The sequence below is a fragment of the Pongo pygmaeus genome, chromosome 7 (genome assembly GCF_028885625.2).
Source record: "Pongo pygmaeus isolate AG05252 chromosome 7, NHGRI_mPonPyg2-v2.0_pri, whole genome shotgun sequence".
In the NCBI taxonomy this organism is placed as follows: domain Eukaryota; kingdom Metazoa; phylum Chordata; class Mammalia; order Primates; family Hominidae; genus Pongo; species Pongo pygmaeus.
In genome coordinates this window covers 116,984,457-117,005,129 of record NC_072380.2, presented here as the reverse complement: position 1 = coordinate 117,005,129, position 20,673 = coordinate 116,984,457, and the positions used below count along the sequence as shown (strand labels likewise).

General features: G+C 35.4%; 1 protein-coding gene across 2 annotated transcripts in view; it reads left to right on the top strand.

The window, feature by feature from the left end:
• The window catches only part of LRP12 (LDL receptor related protein 12), a 96,941-nt gene that overhangs the window by 73,730 nt on the left and 2,538 nt on the right, over positions 1-20,673 (top strand). For both annotated transcript variants that reach the window (XM_054497583.2, XM_054497584.2), the window contains 4 exons: positions 3,174-3,309; positions 12,756-12,958; positions 14,194-15,298; positions 17,076-17,208. In XM_054497583.2, the coding sequence (XP_054353558.2) occupies positions 3,174-3,309; positions 12,756-12,958; positions 14,194-15,298; positions 17,076-17,208 (1,577 nt within the window). The remainder of the gene's footprint in view (positions 1-3,173; positions 3,310-12,755; positions 12,959-14,193; positions 15,299-17,075; positions 17,209-20,673) is intronic.

Below are 20,673 nucleotides of genomic sequence, written 5' to 3'. Positions count from 1 at the left end.
TCTCAGCTTACTGCAGCCTCCGCCTCTCAGGTTCAAGCGATTCTCCTGCCTCAGCCTCCTGAGTAACTGGGACTACAGGTGCATGCCACCACACCCAGCTAATTTCTGTACTTTTAGTAGAGACTGGGTTTCACCATGTTGGCCAGGAGAAAAAGAAGTTCTTACAAATAACTTAGCTATCTTTTTATTAAATTATTGTAATGATAACTCAGAGTAAAGTGGAAGAAAACTGGCAGTTTATTATTAATAAACTCTTAAAGAATTACATTTGGATACATTTAGTCATTTTCTAAAACATCATTTATTAAAATTAAAACTTTGGAGATTTACTAATGAAACAGCAGCAAAAAAAAGAAAAAAAGAGAGAAGCTTTGACTGTGCCTTGGCAATGAGATGAATGCTAAGCCCTTGATATATCTATGTGCTGTATGCCATGAATCTGTTCTGAAAGCGATTCAAAACAGATGCCCTTTGGCAGTGCACCCTAATTCCAGGGCAGACACATTTTTAGATATGAACTTTTTTTTTCTGCAGTAGAATATACTTTTAAAGCTCTGATTGCATGTTTTCTTCAGGGAGTAGGTTATTTTATAGAAATAAGGATTGACTAAGTAATATAGCTTGTTTTATTTTGATCATTATGGATAAAATTCTTTAAATTACATAGTATACTTATTAGCATTCTTAACCTAAATTGAACAGAGTATAACCCCTGTTACGGGAAAAAAAAAAAAAAAAAAAAAAGTTGCCATGCATGGTAGCATGCTCTTTGTAGTCCCAGCTACTCAGGAAGCTGAGGCAAGAGGATCACCTGAGCCCAAGAATTCAAGGCTGTAGTGTTCTATGCTAGTGCCTGTGAATAGCCACTTCACTCCAGCCTGGGCAACATAGTGAGATCTCATCTCTTAAAAAAAAAAAAAATGCTGGGCACGGTGGCTCATGCCTGTAATCCCAGCACTTCAGGAGTCTGAGGCGGTAACATCACAAGGTCAAGAGATCGAGACCATCCTGGCCAACCTGGTGAAACCCCTTCTCTACTAAAAATACAAAAATTAGCTGGGTGTGGTGGCGTGCACCTGTAGTCCCACTTACTTGGGAGGCTGAGGCAGGAGAATTGCTTGAACCTGGGAGGCAGAGGTTGTAGTGAGCCGAGATTGCACCACTGTACTCCATCCACCCTGGAGACAGAGTGAGACTCTATCTCAAAAAAAAAAAAAAAAGTCATTTTTCCAAATTACAATTGTAGTAGTGGTATTTGGCCATCTCTTGGGTTACCTGATTTTTAAACTACAGCAGAACTTAAAAAGCATGGGAGTGCAGGCCGTGTTTTATACCAGTCATTTTGCCTATACTGATTCATTATTCACTCAACAACTCTTAGATCAGTATGAATATTAATTTATTATGATATAATACAACAGTCTTACCTTTTGAGAGACAGGCAATATATAAATTATGAGCTCATGGTTTTTGAGTTTAGTATGTAGTGTTTGTTCTTCTGAAAATTTACTCGTCACTTCTGATAACTGTTTATGTACCCCTGGCAGCTACTCTCCCCACTTCTAATTTTCTGCTTCTAATCTGCTGTTACTTTAAAATCAAGTAATCTAATTTGTTGAAATTGTATTAAATAAGAGGTTCTAGGATTTTAAATTCTACTAAAGGCTTAAACATCACGTATTTAATTAAGAGAGAATAAATTGTCACATTATCAACTGAATTCTGGATAATGTTAACTATATTGCAACGAGAGTTCCAGATAATGCAAGAATAATCCAGGAAAGTGTTGGTATTAGTTTTAATTTATTCTATATGCATGAAGATTTTCCTCTGTGATATGCAGATATCTAATCACATGGTGATATTTTAAGCACTATTTCAAGATTTTACTTTTAAATAATGTAGGAATCATTCATAACCCTGTAATAAATAGCTTGGAAGTATTAATGGAATAAATTGAAGAACTGCTTTGCAGTAATTTTGAGTGTTTTACTATCTTTATTCAATCATCCACTAACTTCTTAACAAAAATTACAATCCAGCATCTTACTGTTAGGCTTATTTAGAGTACCCTAAAAGCAGCATTATGCTCCTAAGGATCTAAACAAAGTAGGTAAGCAAATATTGGAAAGGTAGTTTATGATGAAGAAAATAAACTTGAAAGATAAGTTTTGAAAAAAGATGGGTGGATGGATAGATCAGTCTCCATGGCCAAAGCCAGTAATCTTGAACTCTTATTCAGTGATCCAGTTTGAAATTTCCTTGCCTGCCCAAAACATGTACAGTAGTCCCTCCTTATCTATGAGGGATGCCTTCAAGACCCCCAGTGAATGCCTGAAACTGCAGAGTACTAAACCTGATTGCTGTCCAATTTAATGCCTTTTCCATCTTAACTAAGCACTTAGGTACTGCGGCCATTAACTTTTGCAGTTTGAGGTATCACAGAAAAACTAGCACGAATTTCTTTTTCCTTCTTCATAATTTCATGGATATAAGATTCATTCTTACCTTAGAGCTCAGACACCTCAGCATACGATTTTTTTTCTATTGTTGAGAACGTTCACCTTTTCACTTAATGGAAGCACTTTACAGCTTCTCTTTGACATATCCGAATTACCAGCATCACTGCTTTTGTGCTCTGAGGCCATTCATAATGGCAAAATAAGGGTGACTTGAACACAAGCACTTCAATACTGTGACAGTTGATCTGATAAGTGAGATGGCTACTAAGTAACTAATGGGTGGGTAACATACACAGCGTGGATACACTGGACAAAGGGAAGATTCATGTCCCGGGAGGGACAGAGCAGCAAAGCAAGAGATGTCATCACTACTCAGAACGGCACACAATTTAAAACTTAAGAATTGTTTATTTCTAGAATTTTCCCTTTAATATTTTCAGACCACTGTTGGCTCCAAGTAACTGAACAATGAAAAGCAAAATGTCCGATAAGTGGGGCTACTGTATTTAATTGGAATAAGAGACTTTATCTAAAAGGGAGAAATTTGAAATATCTCATTAGAATAATAGCTTTTTAAAGTTGATACTACCATATCTTATTGGATATTATTTGATGTGTAAAGTTTTTTGGTTTTTAAAAAATAAACACTGATTTACCTAATACCATTTAAATGTATAATAATAAGCAAAGATTGCTTTGGCTATCTTCCAGCTTGTGGAGAGACTCCAGAGCAAATTCGAGCACCAAGTGGCATAATCACAAGCCCAGGCTGGCCTTCTGAATATCCTGCAAAAATCAACTGTAGCTGGTTCATAAGGGCAAACCCAGGCGAAATCATTACTATAAGGTAATCTACCTTTCTGTATTACTATATAATTTATTACAAAACATAAATTCCATTTTTCATTTATTATTACTTAACATGCAGTAATATAAAAAGAAGGCTTTTCAGGAGATGTAATAAAGAACAGCTATTGGTGTCATCTTAAGAGTAAGAATAACAGCCCATCTGGTATGTGTTTTGAGTATTTTCTAAGGGTGGTAATGTGTTTGCATTGAATCATCTATATTATTCTAAGCTACTTTTTAACAAAAGATAGACATTTGCAAAATAGCCTATTAGGGTCAAGACTAACCTTTGGCAGTGGAACAAACAAATAAACAAAACTCATTAATTCACTTGGATATCTAGCTCTTAACCTTTGTCTCATTAGTAGAGCCTTCTACCTAAATGAGTTAAAACACGATTTGTCATGCATGTCTGTATATGTGTATGTATGTATAAAACTTGAAACAAACTGATAATGGAGAAATACTATATCTAGAAAAATCTTTTTTTATAACTTCGAAACAAAAGAACATTTGTTAAGAATACAAATGAAAGGCATTCCTAGGGGAAATAGCTGTAAGTTTAAGATTCTAAGAATGAATGTGACATATAAATAAGGAAGGTTAAGATTAAATTTTAAAACATTTAGCAAATTACTTGCAGAGAAAAACAGTACAGGAATAAGATTGTAAAGAATATATTTAGTAGAACTAGATATTGCTTGCTTAGGAAAATTCTATCAAGGCCATTAGGAAAAAAATATTTACCTACAGGGGAAAAAAAAATAGTGTGCCTGAATGAAGAACTGCAGTTGGAACAAAACACAAATAAGAATGTCATTTCCATCACAGAGACAGTGTAGCACAAAGGCACCTTCAACATGTTTTCATGTGTAACATTGTATGGGTAGGAGGCATAGAATTTTAGATTTAGAGGAGACTTTGGAGATCATAAACTCAAATTTCTTCATTTTATGTTTTTAAAATAAGACCTATACATTTAGCTTACTTTCCCATCTTTTTTCATCTTCCTTTTTTGTATTTATTAACTAGTGAGGAAACCAATCTCTCTTGAGAAGCATAACTGTCATCTATCTCCTTTTTTTGGTGGAAACCACAAACAAGGGCCATAGTTTGTTTTCCTTTTATTTTCCTCTACCCTACATTACCTCTTCTGGAACCCCGGAGCTTGGCACATACAAAAGCTGTTGTTCTCCTCCTCCATGCAGTGTTTTTCTCTTGCCTGATTGAGTGGTAGAATGCACCATTAAGGTTATCTTTCTGTAACAGTGTCAGTGTTTAAATGTAAATAATATACCTATTTTCTGTTACTTGTAGTACGACTAAGTATGTTTACAAAATAACATTTTTACCACATATTGGGAGTTTTTTAGCATAAAACTAGAATTTATAGAGACCTTCACCTTTTAACCTAAAAATTAAACTTACAGCTTATAGCTCAGTTTTGTAAAACTTGAAAATCTTACCAGCACAGAAGAGATTACATGAAATACTGCCATCTGGTTTTGATAATGTATTGCATCCTTGAGATTTCATGAAGTAAGATACACTGAAAACCAAGCACAATACTGAAGTGCAGAATAAAATTGAAGTGAGCCCTACAGCTAAAGGAAAATTTCCTGAATTCTAGAAGGGAGCAATGAATTTCGATGTATACAGATCAGAAGGTGATTTTAGTAATTGTTCAGATTCTTTACTGAAGTCATTATCATGGTAATACCATAACTTTAAAAAGATAACACACATGCATATACACAAAGACAAGTTTTACATATGATTATCATTGCATAATCTTAAATGATTCAAAAGAATCATATGCATAATTAAATGTAGCTTTTTTAGACATACAAATCAGTATTAGGAAATATTAAATTAACTTACCATGTTAACAAGTCAAAAGAAAAAGTATATGATTATCTAGTGTACATAGATGCATTAAAGCATCTTGGTAAAAAAGAAAATCAGCATTCATTCCTGAATTTAAAATAAAAATTTTAAATTCTTAGTAAAATGGAATTAGAAACATGATTTTTTTAGATCTGGATAGAAGAGGGAAACTAAAGTTATGGAGTAAAAACAAACAATACTGAGAGCTATCTGTATAAAACTTGCTTAAGATGGTGAAATAAAGGCATTTTTACTTCATTCCTCTCCCTTGGAACCCACTATAATCAACAAAGGCCACCTTATCCATGGAGAAGAGAGGATTGAATACCAGCACCCTGCTTGAAGCCAAGGACTAGGGACAGGCAATTTTGCTCCGGACAGGAGGCTGAAAAATCTTCCACCAACCACAGCCTGAATTTATATGGGGCTGAGAGCTTAGAGAGCTGAGAGGGCATAACCTAACAAACATGAATAACTATGTCACCTGCTGACTCCATGACAGGATCTTTAATACTCTGAACCATCATTTAAGACTTGTTCTGGAATGTAGACCCAAGTAGGGGAACATAGAAGAAGAGAGGGTTAAAAAAAAAGAGAAAACCAAAAAACTTCCATAAAATAAACCTGTAAACCAGAATTCCAGAATGTGTGAAAAAATTGAATGCTGAGAAAAACAGCCAAACAAAATTAAGTTGGAACTCAAATTTACTCCAGGCATTTTAAGATGTATTCTGTCAGGGATTATTTCTTAACTTTCTTTATGCCACGGACACCTAGTATTCTGGTAAAACCTATGTATTCTTTCCCAGAATAATGTGTTTAAATTCATTTAAAAAAATACATAGCATTACAAAGGGAACCAATTATGTTTAAAGTACAGCTATCAGATATTTTTTAATATTTGTAATGTAATATATGCTTATTTATTAACACATTAGCAAAATCAAGTGGTTAATTTCGAAGAAAAAATTTTAAGTGTAAATAGTATTTTTAGATATCTGTAAAAACTGAAATGTAACATAAAAATCTCTCTAATTTTGAATAGTTGTGGAGTGGCCAGTGCTATAAATACTGTCATGGTTTGTTGTTTATAAGTGTAGGAAATGCTAAATTTTAGTAAAAGATTGTGAAAATAAAGCAGTAAATTGTTTCTACCCTATTTGTGATTTTTGAGGGGACAGGAGAAACACCGAATACTCTTACTTGGACTTTGTTAGAAAAAAAGTGTGTTTCAGCATTTCAATTAAAATATCAAAAGGTAGCCACTGATTAAAAATAGAAGTAATATTGAGCAGTTAACAGAGGAAAAGGAACTTTAAACATATATTCAAAAAAAGACAGGAGGCTAGATGTGGTGGCTCACGCCTGTAATCCCAGCACTTTGGGAGGCCGAGGCGGGCAGATCACTTGAGGTCAGGAGTTTGAGACCAGCCTGGCCAACATAGCGAAACCTCGTCTCTACTAAAAATACAAAAATTAGCTGGGCATGGTAGCACACGCCTATAATCCTAGCTACTCAGGAGGCTGAGGCATGAGAATTGCTTGAACCCTGGAGGTGGAGGTTACAGAGCCGAGATCGTGCCACTGTGCTCTAGCCTAGGCAACAGAGTGAAACCCTGTCTCAAAAAAACAAAAAAAAAAAAAAAAAGGAAAGGAGGAAAATGAGAACTCTCTCCCAAGTAGAAAGGATGTAACACATCTAAAACAAAACTAATAAATAATGTCTAACAACAAGGAGATGGGCCAGACGCTGTGGCTTGTGCCTGTAATCCTAGCATTTTGGAAGGCCAAGGTAGGCTCAGGAATTCGAGACCGGCCTGGGCAACGTAGTGAAACCCTGTCTCTACAAAAAATACAAAAAACTAGCTGGGCGTGATGGCACGTTGCCTATGGTCCCAGCTACTCAGGAGGCTGAGGTGGGAGGATCACCTGAGCCCAGGAGGTTGAGGCTGCAGTGAGCCATGAATGCACCACTGCACTCCAGCCTGGGTGGAAGAATGAGACCTTGTCTCAAAAATAAACAAAAACAAAACAAGGAGATAGAAAAGGTTAGTTTTGGAGCTACTCATCAAGAGAAAGCTAGTGTAGGAAGATTAACATCCATTGTAATTGAGCTTAAGGCACAAAATACTAGTAACAATTGGAGTATTCTACCAGGAAAATAAAACAGCAGTAAATTTCATGTACTTAATTACATAGCTTAAAATACATGCAAAGCAAAATGTGGAGAATTGCCCAGCAAATTTGACCAATCCACAATTGCAGTGGGAGATTTTTAACACACCTTTAATACTTATTTCAACAAAGAATACACATTCTTTTCAAAAACGTGGAACATTTATAAAAACTGATTATGTTTCAGATCACAAAGGAACTCATAATACATTTCAAAGACTGTACATCATTCAGATTGTGTTTTCTTACCACAATGCAATTAAAATAAAGGAAAAAAAATAAACCTGTATGTTTAGAAATATATTCCTAAATAACTCCTGAATTAAAGAGGAGATCACAATGGGACCAAATATTTTTTAAATAACCATAGTGAAAGTAATACATATTAAAACTGTTAGAATACATTGAAAGAGTACTTAGAAAAGTTTACAACTTTAATGCATTGATTTAAAAATTAGAAAATAAATAAGCTCAGCATTTAACTCAAGAGGTAAGGAAAAGAATTATAGGGTAAATTTTAAAGTAGAAGTAAAGACCAGGAAAATAAGCAATAAAATTCAATAAAACAAAAAGCTGACTTTCTGAAAAACTCAGGAAAATAGATAAAACTCAAAGCAAAACTGAAGAAAAAGGGAAGATAAAAAGAGCGAAAGTGTCTATAATTATAAACATAAAATTTTTAATGTCATAAGAGAATATTATAAGCAGTTTTATGTTAATACTTTTTATACAAGTAGATGAATTGGATTATTTTTTAGAAAATTTACATTACTAAAATTGATTCAAGAAGAATTAGAAAACTGATGAAATCAGTAGCCATTGAAGAAATTGAATCAGCATTCAAATTAAGACTCTAGAACTAGTTTTATAGGCAAGTTTTACTAAATGAATAGAAAAGGAATTTCCTTAACCTGGTAAAGGGTGTCTCTAAAAATTTTTAAAAGCAAATTTAATGTCAAAGTTAATTTTACCACCAAGGACCAAGACGAAAATGTGTGCTTTTACTGGTTATAGTAGAATTCTTAGTCAATGCAACAGTGCAACAGATAGAAATCAGTGATATAAAGAAAATAGGAAGGAAGAGAAAATTTTTATTTGCTAATTATATGTTTGTTTTAAGCAGTTTAAAGCAAACTTAAAGATCACAGATAGGAAAAATGTCTTTAAATTGTATGAAAGTACTGTGTACAGAGCTTTGTAGTAATAAATTTTACTATCAACATAAAATCAATTTCTAAGAAAATTTAAATGATCAAAAGTTTAAGAAACACTGATTAAACCAAAAACCTCAAGAAATTGAAACTCTCTCCCTGACTCAATATATTCTAAATAGGCACAGAGCACAAATACGTCAACAGTGCTTTTATGCAAAAATTACTATGAAGCATTTAAAAAACCAAAAAGTAATTTTACTTACTCATTTAAAAATCTTAAGTGAATTAGCAAACTAAAATAGGGTATACATGAACAGATATTTATTGTTTCTTATTCTAAACAAGGTTTCTGCCTTCATGAATCTTTTTTTTTTTTTTTTTTTTTTTTTTTTTTTTTTTTTTGAGAGACAGAGTCTCGCTTTGTCACCCAGGCTGGAGTGCAGTGGTGCCATCTCGGCTCACTGCAACCTCTGCCTCCGGGTTCAAGCAGTTCTCCTGCCTCAGCCTCCCAAGTAGCTGGGATTACAGGTGTGTAAAAACTAAAACTCTGAAATACTTAAAAAATAGTTCAACATCTTTGGGATCTTTGGAAACACCAAGATATCTTACAGAGGACACTAAATGCACTAAACATAAAGCAAAAATAAAAAATAAGACTTCATCAAGACTAAAATTAAAAACCACGCCCAACTAATTTTTGTATTTTTAGTAGAGATAGGGTTTCACCTTGTTGGCCAGGTTGGTCTCAAGCTTCTGACCTCAGGTGATCCACCCACCTCGGCCTCCCAAAGTTCTGGGATTACGGCGTGAGCCACCTCTCCCAGCCTTTGCCTTCATGAATCTTAAATGTTTAGTGGACTAAAAGTTTATTAAGGGATTCCCTAGTTTGAATGGGACTAGACCTCCCATAAACAAGAGCTATTAAGTTTGGATAAGATATTTTAAAACCAAACTAGAGATTCCCTAGTTTGAATGGGACTAGACCTCCCATAAACAAGAGCTGTTAAGTTTGGATAAGATACTTGAAGGCTCTGGAGAGTAATAAGAAACTGGCAAAAACTGGAGAGTATTCCACCCCTGAAAGAAGGAACCACACTTCGTGAGATAGGCTTGTTTCCTACCAGTTCTCTGAAGATTCTTGCTAGTCTGTGCAACGTGGAGTGACTGGAACTCAAGCAGATCACCATGGTCTTGTCAGCTTGAGGTGTCAGGATGCAGTTGAGGCTGGGACAGTAACTGGAAATTAATTAATAAGGTAACTCCTGGAAAGGAGAGAACCACAAACTGGAAAGTAACTGCATTTAAATTATTCTCGAATCCTTAGCTGACCCATGAACTGTGTGTGCTTAAAGAAGACTCCAAGGAACCTGCTGGAAAGTAACAGCGAGAAGGCTGAAAAGACTATACAGTGATTTCAGCTGCTGCACCCCACAGCAGAGGCAGCACGTGGAGTTTGAATCCTGTCCATCACAGGGGAGACCAAGTATAGGGCTTCATAAATAAATGCCTTGAGATTTTTAATGAAACTCTGTGTGTCATACTTTACAAGTAAAGACAGTGTCCTTAAACTAAGAATTCCCCCTAAGACTAAGGGCAAAGCAGAAACAAGCTCACTTTAAACAAAGTGTAAAACCAAATCTCCTCAAGTTCGTGGTCATCAGACTAATTTAACTGTGTGATAGAACAAAAATTAGTATCTTCTATGTTCTAGATAAATGTAAGAAAAAAAGAAAAAAATCTCATTTTCTACTTGAAAACACAGAAATTTGTATAAATCTCAGCTATAAATGTAAAAACTAAAACTCTGAAATACTTAAAAAGTAGTTGAACATCATTGAGATGTGTGGAAACACCAAGATATCTTAGGACACTAAATGCACTAAACACAAAGCAAAAATAATAAATTAGACTTCATCAAAACTAAAACTTAAAACTTCTGCTTATTAAAAGGTTCCATTAAGAAGATGAAAAGACAAACCATAGACTGGAAGAAAATATTAGCAATACACATATCTAACAAAGGACTTGAATCCTACTTTTTTTTTTTTTTTTTGAGGTAGAGTCTTGCTCTGTCACCCAGGCTAGGGGGCAGTGGTGCGATCTTAGCTCACTACAACCTCCGCCTCCCGGGTTCAAGCAATTCTCCTGCCTCAGCCTCCCGAGTAGCTGGGATCACAAGCATGCGCCACCACATCCAGCTAATTTTTGTATTTTCAGTAGAGACAGGGTTTCACCATTTTGGTTGGCCAGGCTTGTCTCGAACTCCTGACCTCAAGTGATCTGCCCACCTCAGCCTCCCAAAGTTCTAGGATTACAGGCGTGAGCCACCATGCCCAGCCAAGAATATAAAAGGGATTTTTATAACTTTTTTTTTTAATGGGCAAAAGACATGAACAGATACTTCACAGAAGATATAAAAATGGCCAACAATCACATGAAAAGACGTTCAGCAAATTTGTCTTCAGGGAAGTGTACATAAAACTATAATAAGAGATGCCACCCGTCAGTGACTAAAATGAAAAAGACTGACCACACTGACTATTGGAGAGAAAGAATGTGGATGTAGGTAGATATGACATGTCTTACGTAACATACATGCCCCCGAATAAGCTCATGTTTATAATATGTAGAGTTCTTAAGAAATATTAATGAATAAAGGAGGCAATTTGGAAAACAGGACAATTTGGAGTAAAATAAATAGAAATAACCCATAAATTGGAAAAGCATTTCAATCTCAGTAAATAAAGACATGCTAAATAGAAGTGATAAATCTCTTTTGTCTACCTAATTGGCAAAACATTTTTTAAAATAGAATATGTCATTTTGCTAAACGTGTGGGGTATATAGTACTTTGGTACGTACTTGGTAGAACTGTAAATTCGTATAAACATGTTTTTCCAGTGTCTGTCAGATTTAAAGAGGAATTATTCTTCTGACCTAGCAATACTAGTTCTAGAATAGTTTGTCCTAGAGAAATTCTTGTTCTTGTAAGAGAGATATGTACATGTATAAGGGTTTTGTTTTGTTTTGTTTTGTTTTGTTTGAGACAGGGTCTCACTCTGTCGCCCAGGTTGGAGTGCAGTGGCACAGTCTCGGCTTACTGCAACCTCTGTCTCCCAGGTTCAAGAGATTCTCCTGCCTCAGCCTCCTGAGTAGCTGAGATTACAGGCACATACCATCATGCCCGGCTAATTTTTGTATTCTTAGTAGAGACGGGGTTTCACCATGGCCAGGCTGGTCTCAAACTCCTGACTTCGTGATCCGCCCACCTCAGCATCCCAAAGTGCTGGGATTACAGGCGTGAGCCACCATGCCTGGCCAGGAGTTTTTAAAGCATAGTTCATAATAGTGCAAACCTGGAAACAATCAAATTGTCTATCAGCTTTTGTTAGTTATTCAGAACTTTTGAAGAAGAAACATTCTGGTATAATAATCCTTGGGTAATTGAATTTATTATCACTTAGTTTAAGGCAAAGGCAAGAATATAAAGTCAGATCTTTACTTTTTGGTGAGGCATGTTCAGATATTGTAAAACTGTATTTTGGTTTCTCTTTTTTCATAAGCAGTGACTAATTTTCTATGTGCATTTATTTATTTGAAGTTTTTGGCCTATAGTTATGCCCACATTTTATTAACTACAAGATAGTATTTGGCTATAAAGTGATTTATGTAAAAAAGTATTCCCAAACTCAGGGACTTTTCACCAAAAACATTTTTTCATGTGTTCCTTTTTCAGTCTTTTACCTTGCTCAGATTTGTGCTAATTACTCACCTAAGAATGTCAGCTGCAAACTTTTCATTAAGCAAGTATTAATCTAAGAGAAGGCTGAGTTTCTCTCTATTTACTTCAATTTATCAGATTGGGGAGAGGTGATTCTGGTTGGAACACAGAACAGTTTAGGATGTTCTGAGTTAGAAGTGGTCTTTCCCAACCATACACACAGAAGAAAAAGAAAAGGTGCCAACTGTCACCTGTTTTTTAACATTATTTTGGAAACTGGCATTACTTGTGAAGAAGTATTTTTCTACAATCTGGGGAAGAAATACAAATATGAGGAACATAGAGTTAGTATTATTATTTGCTGATGATATGGTTGTGTGCCTGGAAAACCCAGGAGAATCGGTCAGTATATGGAGGCTTATAATAATATCCTCAGTTACATTGTAATACGATTTTTTTTTCCAAAATTGACTTTTTAATAGACATTTCTGATTTTTTTTTTTTCAGTTTTCAGGATTTTGATATTCAAGGATCCAGAAGGTGCAATTTGGACTGGTTGACAATAGAAACATACAAGAATATTGAAAGTTACAGAGCTTGTGGTTCCACAATTCCACCTCCATATATCTCTTCACAAGACCACATCTGGATTAGGTTTCATTCGGATGACAACATCTCTAGAAAGGGTTTCAGACTGGCATATTTTTCAGGTGTGTTTTTAAATAAGAAAGATATTGAACTGAATTTTATGGTATTAACTGCTCTGTCACTTCGGAGCTAATCTTCTAAATAATGTTCATTTAATTAGGAGTAGGCCCTCGAGGCAGCTGAGATTGAGGATTAGAAGCTAAAGTCAGATGCCTTAAAGCTGGGTCTCGAAAAGGTGTTTTGTGTAATTCTAACAAAATGATTAACTTCATATACTAAGGTTAATTTTCTTTTTAAACATCTTAAATACATTTATTCTAAGAATAGCCTTTTCTCCCTCAAGTGCTTACTCATATCCAGAAAGTTACTTCAGAATGTATTTTTGTGGTAATTGTCATTGTTTTTATACCTCCAAAAAAAGACCTAACAAATTTCACCTTCATAGTTTATAGTCTCAGAAAAAAAGACATCTTTTCTTTTCTTAAACTGTGTCTAAAAAGCATGACCAGATCATACAAATGTGAATAATTCAGAATTAGTCCTCTCTTTTAGATCAAAATGCAAAGATCTTCGTGGAATAATAATAAGCATTTAACAAGTTGAATTGTTGAGTAAGCGTGCCAGTATTAATTTGTCCTTAGAACACAACCTGTTAAATCATTCTATTTATAAAGATACATACACACATATGTTGATTGCAGCACTATTCACAATAGCAAAGAGATGGAATCAAACCAAATGCCCATCAATGATAGACTGGGTAAAAAACATGTTGGTACATATACACCATGGAATACTATGCAGCCATAAAAAGGAACAAGATCATGTCCTTTGCTGGAAACTGGATGGATGGATGAAGCTGGAAGCCATTATCATCAGCAAAATAACACAGGAACAGAAAACCAAACACTGCATGTTCTCACTTATAAGTGGGACCTGAACAATGAGAACACATGGACACAGGCCCCACATTTACTGTGGCCTTTCTAGGGAGGGTGGGGTGGGAGGGAGAGCATTAGGGAAAAGACCTAATGCATACTGGACTTAATACCTAGGTGATGGGTTGATGGGTGCAGCAAACCACCATGGCACATGTTTACCCATGTAACAAACCTACACATCCTGCACATGTACCCTGGAACTTAAAATATTAAAAAACCAACCTGTTTTTTAGAACTTCTAACACTTGGGCTTTATGAACGTTTATTATAAAAATATCGCTTGCTGTTTTATGTCTTTTAAAGATTATAATTTTTCTCCTTCTCTTTCCATCTCCTTTCTACTCACATCTTCACAGGGAAATCTGAGGAACCAAATTGTGCTTGTGATCAGTTTCGTTGTGGTAATGGAAAGTGTATACCAGAAGCCTGGAAATGTAATAACATGGATGAATGTGGAGATAGTTCCGATGAAGAGATCTGTGCCAAAGAAGCTAATCCTCCAACTGCGGCTGCTTTTCAACCCTGTGCTTACAACCAGTTCCAGTGTTTATCCCGTTTTACCAAAGTTTACACTTGCCTCCCCGAATCTTTAAAATGTGATGGGAACATTGACTGCCTTGACCTAGGAGACGAGATAGACTGTGATGTGCCAACATGTGGGCAATGGCTAAAATATTTTTATGGTACTTTTAATTCTCCCAATTATCCAGACTTTTATCCTCCTGGAAGCAATTGCACCTGGTTAATAGACACTGGTGATCACCGTAAAGTCATTTTACGCTTCACTGACTTTAAACTTGATGGTACTGGTTATGGTGATTATGTCAAAATATATGATGGATTAGAGGAGAATCCACACAAGCTTTTGCGTGTGTTGACAGCTTTTGATTCTCATGCACCTCTTACAGTTGTTTCTTCTTCTGGACAAATAAGGGTACATTTTTGTGCTGATAAAGTGAATGCTGCGAGGGGATTTAATGCTACTTACCAAGTAGATGGGTTCTGTTTGCCATGGGAAATACCCTGTGGAGGTAACTGGGGGTGTTATACGGAGCAGCAGCGTTGTGATGGGTATTGGCATTGCCCAAATGGAAGGGATGAAATCAATTGTACCATGTGCCAGAAGGAAGAATTTCCATGTTCCCGAAATGGTGTCTGTTATCCTCGTTCTGATCGCTGCAACTACCAGAATCATTGCCCAAATGGCTCAGATGAAAAAAACTGCTTTTTTTGCCAACCAGGAAATTTCCATTGTAAAAACAATCGTTGTGTGTTTGAAAGTTGGGTGTGTGATTCTCAAGATGACTGTGGTGATGGCAGTGATGAAGAAAATTGCCCAGTAATCGTGCCTACAAGAGTCATCACTGCTGCCGTCATAGGGAGCCTCATCTGTGGCCTGTTACTCGTCATAGCATTGGGATGTACTTGTAAGCTTTATTCGCTGAGAATGTTTGAAAGAAGGTCAGTATCAAGACAGAACTATAGGATTATGCTCTCCACAGTAAAAGCAGGCCCAGATGTTTGAAACAAGTTCTTTGATGATTAGCGATGTATTTTTGTTCTATATTAGTTTAGAAATGGATAAAGATTGTTGATGATATATAAAATTAGTGTGAAAAGCCCAAGACTCAAAAGGCCAGACACATTACAAACTAAATACTTAGAGTTATGAGAAAAAGCCCATCTATTTACCAGCTCTTGTTTTCAGATTAATCTGTTTTATAGGAATATTGTAAGCTGCAGCTCTCAGTTTTAGTGTTTTAACCTGTATTTTTCTAAATACTAATTCAAAAATTCCAGATATGCTATATGCTATGTTCAAAGCATACAGGTAAATAGAAAAATGAGTAAGGCATAATATCACAAGCAGTTTACAGTTAGGAGGAAGGAATTGGGGCATGGAATAAGACGACAAAAGTGTAATACTGTAAAGAGCTATAAAACAAAATGGTATAAAGTCAAAAATACCTAACCTAATGAGGGAGAGAGGCAGAAAGGCTTTAATTGGAGGGGTGCCACTTGAAATGTATGAGTAGAATATAGATGGGGGAAAAGATGTTGTTAAAGCAGTAACCTGGGAAAATATATAGAAGTAGGAATGTCCAGCATTGCTCAAAAAGTAAGCACGTGGTTCAGTTTATCTGGAGCCCAGGATGCGTATGAAGGGCTAATAGGAGATAAGATTGGAACACAAGACTAATGTCCTGTTGTAGAGTTAAGTGACGACAGCACTTCAGAGTTCTCAGTTTAGTAAGAAATGGTTAACTGTTAAAGGGTGACCTTCAGAGTAAGTAGTTTTCAGTATGATGCAGGATAAATGGGACCTGGGAGAAGTTAATGGCAGAGATGTCCCTGTGGAGACAATGACCTTCAGTCCCAGGAGAATTACAAATAATAGATTTAACAAAGAACTTTTTACATAACAGATGGCTAATAGATGGCACACAGATGCACAGTATCGTAATAACCATTACTGCATCTTTTCTTTTTTTTCCTTTTTTTTTTTTTTTTTGTTGTTTGTTTGTTTTGAGACAGAGTCTTGCTCTGTCACCTGGGCTGGAGTGCAGTGGTGCGATCTCAGCTCACTGCACTCCGTCTCCCAGGTTCAAGCGATTCTCCTGCCTCAGCCTCCCAAGTAGCTGGGATTACAGGTGCCCGCCACCACGCCTGGCTAATTTTTTGTATTTTTAGTAGAGACGGGATTTCACTCTGTTGGCCAGGCTGGTCCCAAACTCCTGACCTTGTGATCCACCCGCCTTGGCCTCCCAACGTGCTGGGATTACAGGTGTGAGCCATGGCGCCCAACCACTGCATCTTTGGCCAAGTGTAAATGGCCAGAAAACTTTTTACCACCTTGCAACAAAAGAGCACAATGAAGAGTCAGAGATCCCAGCTGGGCGCAGTGGCTTCAACATATATTCAGTAAATACAATATTCTTAGGAGTTTTAAAATCTTGTATTATTTCTCCCTTTACCTTTTACAGGGATTTTCATTTATTAAAACTCAGTGATCCAGGCTTCTACTAGCGTAAAGCCCTATGAAGACAGACTGCCTGCTTCAGCTTTGTATTCCCAGTGTAGGGATAATACATATATTCAGTAAATGTTTGTCAAATGACTAAGCTTTAAAATGATCAAATATGCCAAGATTCAGATTGTTTTAATTACTGATAATAGAAAATTGTTCTTTTTCTTCGCTCCCCCTTTTAATCTTTTTTCTTTCCATCTACTCTCAAAGATCATTTGAAACACAGTTGTCAAGAGTGGAAGCAGAATTGTTAAGAAGAGAAGCTCCTCCCTCTTATGGACAATTGATTGCTCAGGGTTTAATTCCACCAGTTGAAGATTTTCCTGTTTGTTCACCTAATCAGGTATATTGCAATGTGTAATTTCTATTACATTTCCTCTTAAAATGAAATCTGTGCCTGTGTATATGATAAAGCAAACACCCTTGACTGTCAGAATTTTTGCAATCAAGGATTTAAATGTATGGAAGATTCGAAGTCATAGTTTTCATTATATTTTAACACTACAAACTACAAAAGTATATTTTTCATTCCACTGATTTGGTTGTGCAATTCTTAAGCATTTTACTGTTTAGGATAATTTAGTGCATTATAATTCAAAAGTATTAAGCTTGGCAAATTATTTTTCTTTTTTTTTTTTTTTTGTAGTAGCTTTTGTTTCCTTTTTTTTTTCTTTTATTATTATTATTATTATTATTATTATTATTATACTTTAGGTTTTATGGTACATGTGCGCAATGTGCAGGTAAGTTACATATGTATACATGTGCCATGCTGGTGCACTTGACCTGAACATCTACAAGATTTAAGAATGAACACTAAAATTAATATGCTAGCAATATAACATGCTAGATTAACCACTTATAAGTAAAAGTAACTAAAATGAAGTTAACATTTCTACCTCAGGAAAAACATCTTCAAGCTGGATTTTACAGTGTTTAACAATTTATAGCATTTTGTTTATATAGTAATTCATTATATGTTTCTGAATTCTTTAAATTTCTCGGCAATGAAAAAAATTTTTCTCGTAGTGCTTAAAAATGTGCCAGTGTTCATTTTAGGCATAAGGATTTATTCATTTAATTTGTAAATTCATTCAGAAACATTTATAAAAATTGTTGTTTCCAGTATTATAATTAAAACTGGTAAACATTGTTTTCCCAGTAATATAATTATTTTTAAAATAGAATACCATTTCCTTTTTGGTAAATGTGATTTCTGATTACAGTCTATCACCTTATTGGAGTCTTTTAGGAAATCTTTGGTGAGAATTTGTAGTTTCAAAACATTTCTCCATATGTAATTTCCTAAGTAAATCATTCAGAAGTTCCACTGGTTGGAATTTTGTGTGCAAAGTAGGAAAAACCTAAGTTGTGGCTTCTTTATATCAGCCCTGCTATGGGGAAAGTTTTTTTTTTTTTAGGTAAGAATCAGACCACGGTTAATTTTACACACCTGCTTCATTCTCTACCACCCATCACCCCTAAACCCCATAAAGTTAGAGGGAACACAGTTCACACAAGATTGTCTTCACTCCTAACACCAATTGCAAATTCAAGGAGTTCCCCAAATCCCCTTCAGGTTTGATAATTTACTAGGAACACTCAAAAAACTCACTGAAAGCAGCTCACATGCGATTACAGTTTATTACAGAGAGAGGATACAGACACAGATTAACCAAGGGAAAAGATGCATAGGACAAAGTTCAGAAGGGTACCAAACATGGACCTTCCAGTTGTCCTTTCCCCATAGAGGCAGGAGGGCATTACTGTGTGAACACAGATATGTGGCAGTATGCATGGAGTGTTACCAACCAGGAAAGCTCACCTAGGCCTCGGGTGTCCGGAGTTTGTACTGGTGCATTAGCACATAGGCAGGATTAATTGCACATGTAGCCAATCCCAGTTTCTAGCCTTATCCAGAGATTGCCTGACCCAAAGCCCTCACCCTACATCACACTGTTGGTGTGGTTCAGAGCTTCCACTCTAAATCAGTTTTACTATCTGGCTGGTCCGAGGCCCCCAGGCAAAGACACTGCTTTCAGACATGACAGTGGAAGGGCTTGGAGATCATGTACCAAAAGCCAAGGACAAAGGCTTTGGGTGAGGTTAAATTCTTTATTACCTCACACTACCCCAGTTTCTCAGGTTATATTTACCCTCGTGGGAGAATTCTACTTCAACATTTTAGAATAAAATATGTTTATGGGTGGTAAGTTAGATTTTATTCATTTAATGAGATTAAACTCTCAAGTTTGAAGATTTGGTAACAAATTACCAAATTTTTATAGCAGTTTTTGGAAAAAATAAGTAATGATGTAATTCACCATCTCACTCAAAGTAGAAACGCTTTTTGAGGAATGCCTTCTCCTTCATAAACTGAAGAAGTATATGAAATTATTCCTAGAACATTCATGAGATCCCCTCATAAAATATAAAGTTAGATTGCCAATCCTAATTAACTGACTTTTAACTAAGTAGAGAGTTTTACCTCAGTATGACAAACCAAATGTTAAAGTCAGCAATAAAGTATGTTGAAGGCATTGTTGATCTTGATGGCTAACAGCAGCACAACAGAGAAGGATAACAGAAGAGCCTTTTGTTCATTGCTGGACATAATAGCATAGTGCTCAACATGAAGCCTTAAAACTTGCATGCTCACTGTTGAGGAGCAGATCTGTGGAGAAGTTCATTAGAAATGTGAACCACTTTTTCTTTTTCTTTTTTTTTTTTTAATTTGTAGTTAGGTACTTCTTAATTGGTGAAAACTCTTACTCATCTGTATAGCAAATCCATGTGTGCTGATATACAAATTTCTGATTGACAGTCTGTGCCTCACTAATGTTAGACTATGAAATGTTCCTATGATAGTAGCTTCTTAACTTATCATAAATTATGTTCATGGCACTATGGAAAGGCCTATATGGAAAGCATAAATAAATGCAATACCAGTCACAAAGAGATACAGAACATAAGAGGACATCTTCCTTATTTTCTACTTTCTTCTGTGAGGGGAAAGGAAAGAGGTGTGAGTTTTGGCAGGAGACAGTATCATCATCTGAAGGAGAGTATATCAACTTGAGATTGTTTCCTGGAAATATAATTTTTAAATACTAAATGCCAGGTTGGTGAAAGCTGTTTCAAGTTTGGATACTTCTTTTTATAACCACTAGATGGAGCTTAAAGACTATCTTATATAATGCTACATGCTTTTAAAAGTAAACTCTAAACTCGTTCATCTAGAAAAAAGAATAGATTTTTTATTCAGTTGGGCAACCTTTCATATACACTAATTACAGCTAACTAGTTTTCAAAGAATGATATATTTATACTTAATACTAAACTATAGAAAATAAAACTTTAAAGATTGAGAAGGAATCTAAATGTCTAGATACCATTGAGTAATGATATAAACAGGTTCTTTAGTTGTTTCTTGTTGTCTTCTGTGCTGTATTACAAATATAATTCCTTTATTTGTGACAATGTAATTAAATCCTCAGTATCCATTCAGCAAATGCTTGAGAACCAACTCTGTGAAATACAATTTTCACATGTTTTGGAAAAGTTCAGCCTTGTAAATTAAATCTAATTTGTTCTTTAAAAAAAAAAAAAAAAAAGATAAAAGGCCTGGTTTTCACAAACTCATTTTGGTCACTTCGTCAATTATGTAGAGATTCTCCTATGTTCCTAGTTACAGAAGTATCAATTTTATTTTCTAGCTTTGGTACACTTTTCACGTTGGATTACGATGTGAGATTTTGAAACAACTGTTATAATTGACATTAAATATCATTTTTAGGTTACATACATA